This window comes from Schistocerca americana, chromosome 8 (genome assembly GCF_021461395.2).
Source record: "Schistocerca americana isolate TAMUIC-IGC-003095 chromosome 8, iqSchAmer2.1, whole genome shotgun sequence".
NCBI lineage: Eukaryota > Metazoa > Arthropoda > Insecta > Orthoptera > Acrididae > Schistocerca > Schistocerca americana.
This window is the reverse complement of record NC_060126.1, coordinates 232,063,509-232,078,424: the sequence shown is the minus strand read 5'-3', so window position 1 is coordinate 232,078,424 and position 14,916 is coordinate 232,063,509. Positions and strand designations below refer to the sequence as shown.

The window sequence follows — 14,916 nt, the reverse complement described above, 5'->3', positions numbered from 1 at the left end:
GTTTGTTGTATGTTAAAGAGTAACACATGCTAAAAAAGACCGAACTTCAGGATTCACTTTTCGTATTTATTTTAGTGCTTTCATAGATTAAAAATTATGCAATAATAAAGGCAAAAATTGTAATTATTCTGAAAAAAAAGGTATGAAGTGAATTATTGAGCAATATCACACGTAACTGGCTTTTCTATGAAAAAGTCGGAAGTGCTCGGCGGAACATATATTCAACCAGATAACCCACACAATGTTTGGTTCACAGCAATGAAATTTATAATCGTGCTTGTCAGAAATATTCAGCTGCTGCAATTTATGCTGTGCACTTCGGATCCCACCTAACCACATCCTGGGAAGAAACAGCAAAAAATTTTTGATGACCAGTATTATATGTGAAAGCTTAGCTTGGAGCTACACTGTATGTGTACTAACTTAAACCATTAGCTTTTCCTAGTTATGTTTCTGTACTACTTAACAGTGATGATGTTATTGGCTGTCTACATCATGTGTCCTATGCTCTGAATGTGGGCTGTCATTGGATGGTAAAATCATGTGACATAAGCTATGACTGGCTGACAAAATTGCATCACACAGTGCAATCTCAGTTTCGGTGCTTCGGAAGCTACCATGTTGTATTTGGTGGAACTTGTATTCATACTTTTGTAATATGGAAATAGGCAGTGTATATGTTGCCATACATCGAAGATCTTTCCAGATTGCATTGTTTTCTGTTGAGTTTCATTTCCTAAAGTGCTGGGAAGTTCTGTGCCGGTGCATAAAGCCTTTACCATTCAAAGGATTCATAGGTATTACGGCTGTGAGGGAATGTATATTGTTACTTAACACAGAAAAAATGTATGCCTGACATTTGAAGCAGCAATTGTGAAGAAATGACAGGGCACTAACATATGTGGCCCTTCTTTATTTTAATATCAGGTAGTACACAATCATCTAAATTCAAGAAATAGTTTATTAAGATAATTAGTGACACATACTAAAACACCTCAGCAAGCAAACCCAAAAGTAGCAAGCTAGGACTCAGAAAATTAATTAGTGGCGTGCTGGACAAGAGACTTCCTTTTGCACATATAGGGGTGTGGTTAACTTCTGAGAGTTAATGGTTTATTTCCACATATTACATTACATTAATACTCGCATGTATAGGTACGTCAGATTCAGTAATGCATGAAGAATGGAATACTAAACTAAGTTGAAAGTCTAACACAACACACAGAATTGCACAAGTCACAGAATATTTATGCCATGCTTGCCATCATGGAGTGAGGCTCTACAGAGTATTGGGCAACTTGGAAGACCTGGAGCATAGGCTGTTAAGCCTATGCTCCAGTGGCACCAGAGGCAGAGTCACTCTTGAGAAGTGGGGCATTTATGTGGTGTTCGTAGTGTGTGAGCGAGTGTGAAGAACAGCAGAACACAGACCATCTGCTACAGTGCAGTTTGTGCCCTGTCGCATGCATAACGGAGGACCTGCTCACCAGAAGCATTTGAAGTGGCCACATTTTGGTCAAAAAATTTAGTTTAATAATGTGAGGTGTTTGTTTTCTTGATATCCACTTGTACACATTTTAATCTGTTTTGTAAATGTGTTTTGACGTAATTAATAAATGAATAAATATTTATTTAGTTCATTCTGTGGTTCCCCTTTCTCAATCACAGCATGAACAAGAAGATGAGAAGTATTGAGATATATGCTAGCAACAGGAAATCAACTTAAATAGTTCAGTGGAAGAAATGCGATATTTACATGATTCTACGTAGATTATGCAAGAGAACTTGCTCCAGTTTTAGAAGCAGATTATTGTTGGTCATTGGCGAAATGGTACCATCCAAGCAACTGGAAAAAGTTGCAAGTCATTCAAGTTTTCAGAGTTAATGGACTGAAGAACATAATGTAATAGCGTGTATAGTTAAAGTCAATCCGTTGCAGGATCATGGAACATGTTGTATACTTGTGTGTTATGGCCTTCTTGGAGGGTGAAAATATCCTTTGTAGGAATGAAAATAGTGTAATGGGTTGTACTTTCCGGCTGCTGATAACCACACAGTTGAGTGCCTCACAAACCAGATATCATCATCATCATCATCATCATCATCATCATCATCATCATATCATCATCAGTTGTACTTTCGAAAGGTTTGGGCGAGCGATTCTCTGCTGGAGGTGGTTGGAGATGCAGACTATGTACGCAACTAATCTTTTTTGAAAAACTCTTTATTAACAACCACACACAAACATAGAACACAGTATCTGCAGCAGGCAGCGTGCAGGGATGAGTCAGGTGGTAGCCATGGATACGCTACGCAGGTAGGCAGGCCCAGCAGGACTATGTGGGTGATGGTCATGGAACTGCAGGCTGTAGAGTGGCTGCGGGTGGCAGCCGGCATAGAGGTGACTGGAACTCGGTGTGCAGGGTCTGTGATTTATTAGATTTAGGACATACTAGCAGACAGAACTATGTTTCAAGGGTGCTAGCAAGATAATTGTAAAATATGAAAGTAGCATTTGGTGCAATTCAAAGGAGTCTTCTAGGATCATAACTGTTCACACTGTATGTAAATGGTCAACTATTGTATACAGAAAAGTCCCAATGCCAGGAAATTGCAAGACCTACAGAGGATAAGCACTTGCAGCAGGAACTGGCAGTTGACCATCAAAATTAAACAAAAGTAACATATTGCACGTAAATACAAACACATCTTTCATTATATGATTGGCATTCAGTTGCTAAAAGCAGCCACAGCCATAAAAATGTACAAGTATGTGTCAAAAGTGATTTAACTGAAACTACCATATAAGACTAGTTGTAGCAAAGGAAAATGCCACACTAAGAATTATTGGTAAAATTGTAAGGAAATGTAATTCATCCACAAAGCTGATAGCTTAAAAAATTCTCAGTTGATTAGTCTGAATATTGATTGATAGTCTGGAGCCCTTACCAGGTAAGATTAGTAGAAGAGGTATAGAATATTCACAAGTGAGCACATTCTTGACTGGTTCATTCAGTAAACACATGAACACTAAAGAGATGCTCATCCAGTTCCAAATTCCAGTTGAACATGTTGCAAAAGAAGTATATCATAGAGAGTTCTGCTGTTGAAATTATGAGAATGCACATTCTGGACGGAGAAGCAACATAATGGGAAAAATCACAGAAATTAGAGTTCAAGCAAAGGGTTATTGTTCTTCCTGCACCTTGTTCACAGAATATGGATGAAAATGACAGTGACACATAAAGTACCCTCCACCTCACACTGTCAGATGGCTCGACAGTTAAATGTGTGTTTATTTAAATTGTTATTTGATTGTTTCAAAATTTATTCTTGACATTTTTGTGATTCATGAATGTGCACTAATTGATTTTGGTTTTTTTTCTCTCAATAGTTAATCGACGTCGAGTGTTCACCCAGAAACAGATGAAAAGTTTGACGAAGCGGCACTATCGTCTTTTACCAGAGACACAAAACAAAAATTCAGAACGAAAGCGTAAGCAAGATTTCCGCACCAATAGACTTATGGCTGAAATATTTGCCAGGGTTAGTATGGAAATTGCTTTTTATTCAAGTTTGTAGGTTTCAGACATGAATATGGCATCTTTAACAGCCAGAGTCTCATTCAATAAAACTCTTCTGGGTGAGAACATGTCATGATCTGCATGTCATCTACTATTCCAGGCATTCATTATCAGGGTGAACTTGCTACTGTTGGCATTATCATTTCATGGTGCAGTCACATGTCCAAAGAATTTTATCAGCATGTTTCAATACTTTCCCAAAGTGTACTTACACAAGTGTTATTCACATAGTTAATTGTTTTTGCATAATTTTGGTGGGATATGTAGACAAACTGTTTTACAGAAGCGTAAAAACATGCTGCGTGATTATTACTATGCTGGGACCAATGCATGTCCTGCTGTTGAAGAAGATTGAATAAATGCTTGTATAGGGCTAACTGTAACTAAAAGTTTGTCTGTCATAACCAGACATAACTAGCCTGCTTAGGGGCTGAAAATCACTAATGACCAATAACTTGGGGATGCAAAAGGTTATGAAAAATGTATTAATCCTCTAACCAAGGGTGATTTTCCAGTATTTCCGTACAAAATTGGGAGCCATTTTTGTTCAATAATTAGAGTAGTTGTAAGAATAAAATTAAAGGAATGTAACAAGAAAACCAAAAAGTTAATTTATCATTATATTTAATTGACATTTAACACACCGTGCAGTTTGAGGCGCATTGTCACGGATTGTGCAGCCCCTCCTGCCAGAGGTTCAAGTCCTTCGCCAGGCATGGGTGTGTGTGTGTGTGTGTGTGTGTGTGTGTGTGTGTGTGTGTGTGTGTGTGTGTGTGTGTTCTTAGCATAAGTTAGTGTAAGTAGTGTGTAAGTCTAGGGACCAATGACCTCAGCAGTTTGGTTCCATAGGAATTAACACACATTTGACTTTTAAAAAATAATGTGGGAAATGCGAAAGTCGTGTTCAGTGTTATAAAAGTGAGAATAAACTTAATAATAATTTTTGTGAGTGCTGTATATTTTCAAGCAAGGTTCCACAGACAAGCTCAAGAATATGGTTACTAATTTGCTGGTGTGAGAAGGTACATGTTAGAGTAAGTGAGTTAGACTGGAGAATGTATAAAACATGACTCCTGACATTTGAGATAGGAAAATAGTGACCTCTGATATTCTGGAGAAACAGAAAAAGATTTGATGAGAAAACAGCACCCTACTATGTTCCAGAGCAGCATAAAAGTATTCATTGGGAAAATTGTGGTTTCCAGCATGCAAACAGAGCAAAATTGTCTAGAAAGAGTGGAATGTGCACATTTATATCACCTGTGGCTGGAGGGTTAAAGACAAAAAATGCAGCCGCAGAACATACAATCTTCTAATATGTTTTATGAAGTTGTCCTCTTTCATTGCAGAATATTCCATAGGAAATTAGTCCTTTCTTTGAATCTCTGGATAGGATCTGTCTAGACTTGTTTGAACCTTTAGATAGGATTTTTGTGTAGACTTGTTTGGATCTCTGGGTAGGAATTGCTTAGTCTTGTTTATTTCTCTAAACCATACCTGTGTAGAAGGGATTTATCAAGAGGAAGTTGAATAAAGCTATAGTTCTATGAATGAGCACCTGGAATGCAGAATTTTGAATGTTGTGGAACATCGGGGGAATTAGAAGAGAGAGGTGTCCTTGCGCAAGTTAGATGTGGTACAGGTTAATAAAGTGAAGTGAAAAGAGAACGGTAGTGTCTGGCTAGATGGTTTTAAGTCAATAAAGTCAATAATAGTGCCAGCAAATGGTGTATCAGGTATTGCCTTTGTCACGAATAGAAATAAAGATATCAGTGTGCGTTGTATGAGTAACACTGAAGTCAAATGATTTTACTGGGTATTGAAACAAAGTAAATGCCCAAGGGATTGGGTGATATTAACTGCAGAACGTACCAAGATGAGGTGGTCAGATTCAAATCATAACCTATTAGTGATGAACAGAAATGTGAACGTATAGAAGTGGAATATTGTAAGCTCAGGACAGGATTATATAAAGTGAAAATTATGAGTGTCAGTGAGCAATGACGCAAGTAAGTCTTCAGCGTTTGTCAATAGAAGAGGAGTTATGTAAAATGTGACCTATGAACGCAAATAATGGAGTTTATTCACAGCAAGAGATATATATACAAGATGCTACTAAGAAAAGTGCAAGCTATCTATAGTCTATATTCCCAAACAAATTCCAGTCCAAGCCATGTCAGAGTTCTATCTATTACAAATAGAGTCAACCGGAATAACACTGTAGCAAATATAACAACACTTGTGGCATGCACTCCACTGCTTGCATCAAGACATAGAGAAGAGAGTATCCTGCACTTGCTTATATGTTGGAAGTGTGGCATGATTCTTTCAAGGGTACATCTGAGGACCAGCACCATCTGAGTATTGGTGCCACAGAGGTTGATAGTAATGTTGTGCTGGCTTCTTGGTTTCCATGACAATGTCTGGTGGCACCACTACAGTAATAAAGCAGTAAATAATTATGGAAGAAAAGACCATTACAAGTGCAGTGAAATAGAGGTGAAAATTCACAAGTACCACCAAAAGAACTCCAGCTTATCACTCACAGAAGGAAATACGATGCAACTGGAAGAAGCAAATGTGAACGCAAAAGAAAAAATGAAAGTTCAACAGCATAGGTTGCTCATAAATACAGTAAATGGGAATTATAAAGAGTTTGATTCATAATTGATGAGAGAGACATATTAAGAAACAGATGTTCGTAAGAAAACTACTGCAACAGTGAAGTTTTGGAGAAGTAATATTGACCTATGGACTGCAGATGAGGAATGTTTTATGAGGACAGAAACAAGGGCATATGGATGCGTATAGATGGCAAGAGGACACCAGAGGTATATATAATAGAGAAGTACTGTTCCAGTGTGGTGCATGAGAGAGAGTTTGTTGTGGAAGCAACAGGTGGTCCTACAATGTCTTACAATTCACAACACATTGAAATATTTGACGTCAAGCGAGACAGTTAGGATCAAAGATACTGTTGGCATCACTAAAATCTCTTGGTTTCCTTATGCCCTGGTGTCAGAAAGTTGTGAAACAGGAACACAGAAAGAAAATGTAAAGGTGTGACCTTGTAGTTAGTAATTTACGGGGCATGGAGTGTTATAAAATCAGAATATTTTCATACAACTTGTTTACCTGGTGAAAAGGTGGGTCAATGTTCTAAATCCTGATATGGATGGGTGTAAAATACAGAAGTAATTAGTTTACAATAGAGGTAAAGATTGGTATACATGAAAGAAGTATTTTGTGAAAACTCCATATATAATGAAAGCATATGAAATAGCAGTTTTATATATAAATGTTTTATTAACTCCTGTCTTAAAATTGTTTTCAGCAGATCTGAAATCATGTGATATTTGATACCTTTTGGTAACAAATTAAGTACATAAAATAAAAATACATCATTTTAATTATGGAACAAGGTCAACATTTACAGTAACTTGATCAAGTCAGCATACAGTCCATTTTGATGACATAAATAACCTTACGACCATTGGTGATGCTGTATTCAGTCCAGGTTCTATGGTGATTTTTGGAGGAGATCGTTTGCAGACATTTCACTTCAGTGTACCTCTTTAGTAACATTCTACATTCAAATATTGTTTTTCTTTTTGTACAGAAACTTCAGAGGAGGGTCTTGAAAGGAGAAGTGAATTTATCAAACAGTGTCACTGTTATATCAAGCTCAGCCTGAAATTTTGCATCTCCTTTCAGGTAAGTATAAGGATGTGTAGACAATTGTCTCATTTAGTGAACCATGAACGATCCAAATTCAGTGATGATAATTTTAGTATCTATAATCCACATATGTTATTTAACTGCATAAATTAAAACTTTTTTATGTTGATTTCTGTCCAATTTTTACCTAATGGCATATAGATCATAAATTTGGTTCTCCACACAGCTATAATATGAAGTCTGTTCAAAAAATTCTGGAGCATTTGTAATTTTGCGCCAGTGGTGTGTTGGAGCAAAATGCGGATGACATCCCTGCATGCACCTGTGGGTAATATGTAACTGCTGAAAGTTTCATTTCTGCATGTGTGTTAGTTATTGTTCCATGGTGTATTGAGTTGTATCACATGGTTTGCAAATTTCAAGATGGCAGAGTTAGAGGAGCAATGCATTTGCATTAAATTTTGCGTGAAACTCAAGGAAACCTTTACAGAGACACACCAAATGGTACAGGAAGCCTACAGTGATGAGTGCTTAAGCTGTACTCAGTGTTGCGAATGGTTTACATGGTTTAAAAATGGCTGGACGGAAGTTGAAGATGACTGTTGTTCAGGACACCCTACTATGTCTGCTGACGACGCGTATGTCAGGAACATCAACAAAAGTGTGTGTGTGAATTGAAGACAGACTGGCCGAGAGAGTGCAGAAGAATGTAACATTTCAGTCGGATCGTCATAAAATCCAGACCCAGCATCTTTGAATGCATTGCGTTGCTGCCAAGTTCATCCCATGGCTCATGAGTTAAGACTAGAAAGACCTTCACCTCAAAATCTGTGAAGAGCTTTTGGATCGTGCAAATGATGATGAGCTGCTGCTCAAGAGAATCATAATTGGCGATGAGATGTGGGTCTATGGCTATGATGTTGAGACCAAGGTTCAACTTCACATAGGCTGGGGAAAGTTTCTCTGAGAACAAGAAAAAGCTCATCAGATCAGGTCACATGTCAAAGCCCTGCTGATAGTTTTCTTTGATTTTGAAGGATTAGTTCATCATGAATTCTTACCACAGGGACAAACTGTTAATCAATGGTACTATCAGGACATGTCGCGATGCCTGTGAGAAAGCATGGTAAGGAAATGGCCTGAAATGTGGTGAGCCAATTCATGGCTCTTGCATGATGATAACACACCCAAAAATCCATCCCTGTTGGTGCACGACTATTGTGCAAAAAATGGAATCACTGTGCTACCTCTTCCTCCGTACTCTCAAGACCTGGCCACTGCAGATATTTTTTGATTTCCAAAATTGAAAACTCTGTTGAAAGGATGAAGATTTGCAATGATATACAAGATAAAAGAAAATTCACTGACAGCACTTCACACAATCCAGCAAGAGGCATACCAAGACTGCTTCCGGAAGTGGAGACGACGACGGGAGCTGTATATCAATTGTGCAGGAGAGTATTTTAAGGGAGACCATGTACAATAAATAAAAGATAAGCATAGAAAAATTTGGTGGACAAAGTTCTGGAATTTTTTGGACAGACTAATTAAGAAACTGAACTTTTGCATAATTTTTTATTTGGATCACAGATGTTTAGCCCTTGATATTTTCAGAAACTCCCTTCCTTTATTCAGATTGGTCTAAACAGTATTTCCTTTCACTACCATGTCTGCTGCTGGCAAGCTATCTAAATCTAAACATTCTTCTTGTTCAGCTGCAAGAGCATGCAATAACCATATAATATATGATGACAGAAAGACACGTTTTGTGTCAGAAAGCTTAATGACAGATAGATCAAATCTTGATTCTGAGATCTCACTAACATACTGCTAAAGAAAACAACATATTAACTGTAATCCTTACTGTTGAACAAAGTGAAGAACGTTAAACATTTCCAGAAGGAAGATTGGTTAACAATTTCATTTTGATTTTTAAAAATGTGATTTTCTATTGAACTAGTTTCGGGAAAAAGTCGTGTCCAAATGTGGCTCAGTCATGTTTCTCTGGCAGATATTTACAATTTAATTTTTCTGGTATGTGGATGAGCTCAGTCCAAATGTCTACATCTACATTGATACTCCGCAAGCCACCCAACGGTGTGTGGCGGAGGGCACTTTACGTTTTATGTTTTTAAGGTGAGGTACAGTGTTACAGGAAAACATCATTTCTCTTTGTTAAATTTCATACACTATGTGATCAAAAGTATCCGGACACCTGGCTGAAAAATGACTTAAAAGTTTGCGACGCCCTCCATTGGTTATGCTGGAATTTCTATATCGTGTTGGACCACCCTTAGCCTTGATAACAGCTTCTACTCTTGCAGGCATACATTCAGTCAGGTGCTGGAAGGTTTCTTGGGGAATGGCAGCCCATTCTTCATGGAGTGCTGCACTAAGGGGAAGTATCGATGTTGGTCCATGAGGCCGAGCACAAAGTTGGTGTTCCAAAACATCCCAAAGTTGTTCTATAGGATTCAGGTCAGGATTCTGCGCAGGCCAGTCCATTACAGGGATGTTATTATCATATAATCATTCCGCCACAGGCTGTGCATTATGAACAGGTACTCGATCGTGTTGAAAGATACAATCGCCATCCCCAAATTGCTCTTCAAAAGTGGGAAGCAAGAAGGTGCTTAAAACATCAATGTAGGCCTGTGCTGTGATAGTGCCACACAAAACAACAAGGGTTGCAAGCGCCCTCCGTGAAAAATATGACTACACCATAACACCACCGCCTCCAAATTTTACTGTTGGCACTACACACGCTGGCAGATGACGTTCATAGGGGATTCACCACACCCCTACCCTTCCATTGTGTACCTTGATTCGTCACTCCACATAACGTTTTTCCACTGTCCAATGTTTACACTCCTTACACCAAGCGAGGCATCATTTGGCATTTACTGGCATGATGTGTGGCTTATAAGCAGCCGCTCAACCACAAAATCCAAGTTTTCTCACCTCCCTCCTAACTGTCATAGTATTTGCAGTGGATCCTGATGCAGTTTGTAATTCCTGTGCGATGGTTTGGATAGATGTCTGTCTATTACACATTACGACCCTCTTCAACTGTTGGTGGTCTCTGTCAATCAACAGGAGATCGCTGATATGGCAGTAGGTGGCAGCACAATGCACCTAATATGAAAAACGTATGTTGTTGGGGGTGTCCAGATACTTTTGATCATATAGTGTATGTCTGTTTGATAAACTGTTCCCAAAACAGTCTAATGTGATATTCGGTTTGTTGATTTGTATTAACAGGGACAGTAAATTGTCATGTGCCAGTAGCAGACAGACATACAGAATGGTACAGGCTGCCAATTGGTATGGAGCACATTGAGCAAGTGAGACTGGGCAAATGAAAATTTCTGATATGGTAATAGTATGATGACACTGGAACTGATTCATTAATTCCAAAGCTTATCAAAATCTATTGAGTATTATACAGTTAGGAATACATAAAATGTCTTTAAAGTAATACTGTATGACGCTGTCTGAGCAGTGCCTTGATCAGTCTCTAATGCTGTTGATAACAACAGCAGCGGACGTCAACAGGTTGGTAAAAAATATTTGCTACGACTTTCTTGATTGACTTGCCCTCTCATATATGCTGACTTGTCCCATGCCATCTGTCTGCTGCTGCCATGATATTTTGCTGCTGAGGTATTGGTTGTTCTTCATGTTATTTTTTAATGTGCAGTGTTAAAGCAGTTGTCACACTACACTAATTTGGGACAGTTTTGTTTTTGATGAGAAACAAACTGATGCTGCCCACTGACACTGGGTATCATGTGGAACATGTGACGAGTACCGAGCGAGGTGGCGCAGTGGTTGGCACACTGAACTCACATTTGGGAGGACGAAGGTTCATACCCATGTCCTGCCATCCAGATTTAGGTTTTCTGTGATTCCCATAAATTACTGAGGCAAGTTGCAGGATGATTCATCTGAAAGGGCATGGCTGATTTCCTACCCCACCCTTGACACAATCCGAGCGTGTGCTCCGTCTCTAATGACCTCGATGTTGATGAGATGGCCAACCCAATCTTCCTTCCTTCTTCTTCCTTTGTTTGTAGTGACTTCATATACAAACTGCAGAAACTAAATTTCAAATATCTGCTAAAACATCAGATTAATTGCCTGATGAATCTTACGAAGGACATCCAGCATAAATTTTCTCCTTAAAAGAAAAATGCTATTGAGTGTTATGAAATTTATCTCGTACAACTTGAAATGTCAAAGGAGTCACTTAATTCTATAATAACATGAATTTAAAAGAAAGTTTCACACAAGAAGCACAGAAGTGAAAGGATTAAATACAGTCTATTGAGGTAGTTACGTTCTTGTGCAGTGGGATGACGCTCCTTGTGAGAGATTGCCTTCAGTTGCACAGTTGTCTGGTAGGTGCCAAATTGACCATGTTCATTCCAAATGATCTATCACAGCAAGTTGTGTCCACTATTTTCTGGGATGCAACTGTACTTATTATTAAAATATAAATTAATAATGAATTACTACTATTTAAGCTTTCTGAAACAAAAAAGAAATCTTATTTCATGAGGTTTTTTGACAGTGGGAAAACTGAGGTATTTGAAGTACAGACTGTAATGTCTATCCTTTTCATAGGATTAAGGTTGTCTGACTTTTGTCTTATTTCTGCTCATTCCATTACCTAACGAATGAAATGTTCTGAGGCCAGTTAAGAAGGCATGTCAGTGCAGAGGTATCTGAATATTTTGCAGACTGTCCAGAACTGCACTTCGTTGATAGAATCTACTCACTGGAAGAGTATTGGACAAAGTTAATTGAACTGAAACAGGGCTGTGTTGAAAAATAAGTGCATTTTCATCTAAAAACACAATCTTATGCTGCCAGACCAAGAGCTTTTTATCTAGCCCCATGTACCTACTTTGACAGAACTAGACCTTGCCTACAAGAGAAGACTGATATAGGAATGCATGGTGCAAGATTAGTTTCCAAGTTGGATGTTGAGTTGATTCGGTTCTGTTTTTTTGATGAGGTTATGGTGATCGTATTCTGCAAAGACTTTCGTTTGAGAACTCGCATCGGCTTGAACTGACGTTGAGTACTTTTATATAATATATTAGTGACATTTGCTATTTCAACTATGTCACACGTCTATGATAGGTGTAGAGACTACCATACCCTGTGTTTCCTCTATTGTCTGCTCAATCGTTGCAGTACATCTTATTTCTCTCCAGCTCTTACACCACAACACAACATAAATACTTGTCAACAAAGTAAAATACTCTGTTCCATTACATAACTCAAACAGTTTCTCAAAATCCTTTTCTGTATCAGGAACCTGACTTTGGGATGACCTTCCTCAAAACATCAAAGAAATTAAATTTATTTCAAACTTCAAAAGACATCTAATGGTTTGTCTTCCATCACAAGAGCTATGTGTCCCGTTTACTTGTCCATACCTCACTCTCATTAACAGTCCCTCCCCTCCCCTCCCATCCTCATCCCCGCCAAAAACAGTCATCAGAGTCCTGTTATTCCTTTTGTTTCTGATAATACTAAACACAACTCCAGACATTCTTAGGTAAGGAATATTATTGTTCTTCTTAATGTCCTTTATTATCTTTATTATTATTATTAATGCCAGTGTTATTGGATGCATGTTGGTATATGTTGATAGTGTTATTCCTGGTCTGATGGAAAAGAGGGCCTTAGGTGAAATAAAAAATTATAAATTAATTAAATTAAACCAAGGATGACTTCTTGAAATACTAATGCCGCATTTCTAAAATTATAACTATTAAATATTATACATTCTTTTTAAATATATCTGTCTCCAAAGGAATATTTAGGTTCTTTTCAGTACTGTGAATATACTGATATAATGTGCTCCCAAGACCAGTGTGTGAAATTGAATTACATGTGGATTCTAGACTAACTTTGCATGCTGTTAGAGTGTTCATCTGTTTGCTAAAGGCCTTATAGGCAATTGCACGGTTTGGTTCTATAATTTTCATGCCCAGTACTGGAAAGAGACAATTACTTTCTGTAAACTGTATGTTTGAGGTTTGCGTGAGACTTAATTTAGGGAAGGGGGAAACTGTGAATTGGATTCAGCTATACTGTCATAGTACAGTGGAACTAAGAGTTTCTTTCAAGCACTGAGTTGAAAGCACTGAAAGACAGCTTTGTTTGAAAGCTTTGAAATTTTCCATCTTTTCTACATGCCTGTCAACTATTTTTTATTTCTTCTATCTGATAAGTTCTGATCCATCCCAATGTAAATATTATTTTCCATCCTGGAGTTTCCTTTGTCACATATTACAAAGTTCAGCATTCTTTCAGCAGCATGTAGCTGTGTAAATTTTAAATAGATTTGTGTAACTCTTGTAATATGAGAATTCAGTAATTATTGGGTATCATGAGAAACATCTGTGGAAAATGGATCTATGATATTACGATCACATCTGCATATATTATTGCACAATATGCAGATGTAAACCATGCTGGGAACTGCAGGAGTTACAATGGCAGACTGAAGCTTGGATGGTTCAGATAGAATGACAGTATCTTGCAAGGCATGGATCTGAATTTTAATTCTGATTTGGCTTGCAGCACCACTGCACTTTTTAATTGTATAATAGTGGTTGACATTTTTGTGTTGGTGAGCAGATATCACAGACGTGAAACTAAATGTTTCAGTGAATGGCAGAACAATTTAACTTCATATCAATAAGAGTAGACTACAGGGTGGACAAACTATCATTACATATTGCTGACTGTACTTAAGAGAATGAGTGAGATAATGCAATGATTAATAGGCTGAGGTCTTATTCAGGAATGTAGTTCCAGTGTGTATCTAGAAATTATGATACACATTTTCTGTCATTTCTGTAAATCACATTAGATGGAGGCTGGGGTTATTTCTTTGGTGAGGTCAAAACACTCTCAGTACCATCTCTTATGACCATGATAGTTTCTCATCAGGACTGTGTGTTGTGATTGTATTCCAACATGGAGTGCACAACATATGCTTCTCTTCGACGTGCATTTTTATTATTTCTATTAGTAGTATGCATATAAAATTAACTAAACTACTTAGTTCATTTTTAATAGCTTCAGTATTAATAATAGTTGCACAAAAATGAAGAAAAAGTGAAAAGTTTACATATTTTTTGCATCTTATTTCAGGACATACCTACCAACTCGTATGTTAACTGTCATTCTGGGCTTCCAACATGGAAACAAATTAATGCTCAGCTAAGCTGTGTTCTGCTATAAAGAAGGCTATTTGTTTATGTTAGCTTGGAGAACGTCAACAAAAATGTTTTGTACAGCCATATTCATTTGTTATATCATCACTCATTATGACTATTATGTTATTACATGACTCTACAATATTTTATATGACTTTATGGATTAAAGAATCATGTTACTGGAAGACATTTATTCTTTGTTTCTTCCATATCTTATTTTTCCCCTGATGGCAGTTTGGATAAGTGACATGGCTATATTTTTAAATTGTGGAAATAACCACCACTGAAATCAGTTTGTGAGCATGTATCACAGAATCTTGAAAAGCATTAGCTATGGTGTTGTTACGTACTTTGCACCCAAACTCAGCCTCCAGATTGAGGTAAGTTTTTACTTTATAGCAGGATGGTGGTGG

General features: G+C 37.6%; 1 protein-coding gene across 3 annotated transcripts in view; it reads left to right on the top strand.

Moving 5' to 3' along the window:
- The window catches only part of LOC124545070, an 83,155-nt gene extending 68,467 nt beyond the window's left edge, over positions 1-14,688 (top strand). For all 3 annotated transcript variants that reach the window (XM_047123876.1, XM_047123875.1, XM_047123874.1), the window contains exons 9-11: positions 3,395-3,546; positions 7,204-7,298; positions 14,439-14,688. In XM_047123876.1, the coding sequence (XP_046979832.1) occupies positions 3,395-3,546; positions 7,204-7,278 (227 nt within the window). In that variant the 3' untranslated portion in view covers positions 7,279-7,298; positions 14,439-14,688. The remainder of the gene's footprint in view (positions 1-3,394; positions 3,547-7,203; positions 7,299-14,438) is intronic.
- Positions 14,689-14,916: the final 228 nt, after the last annotated feature.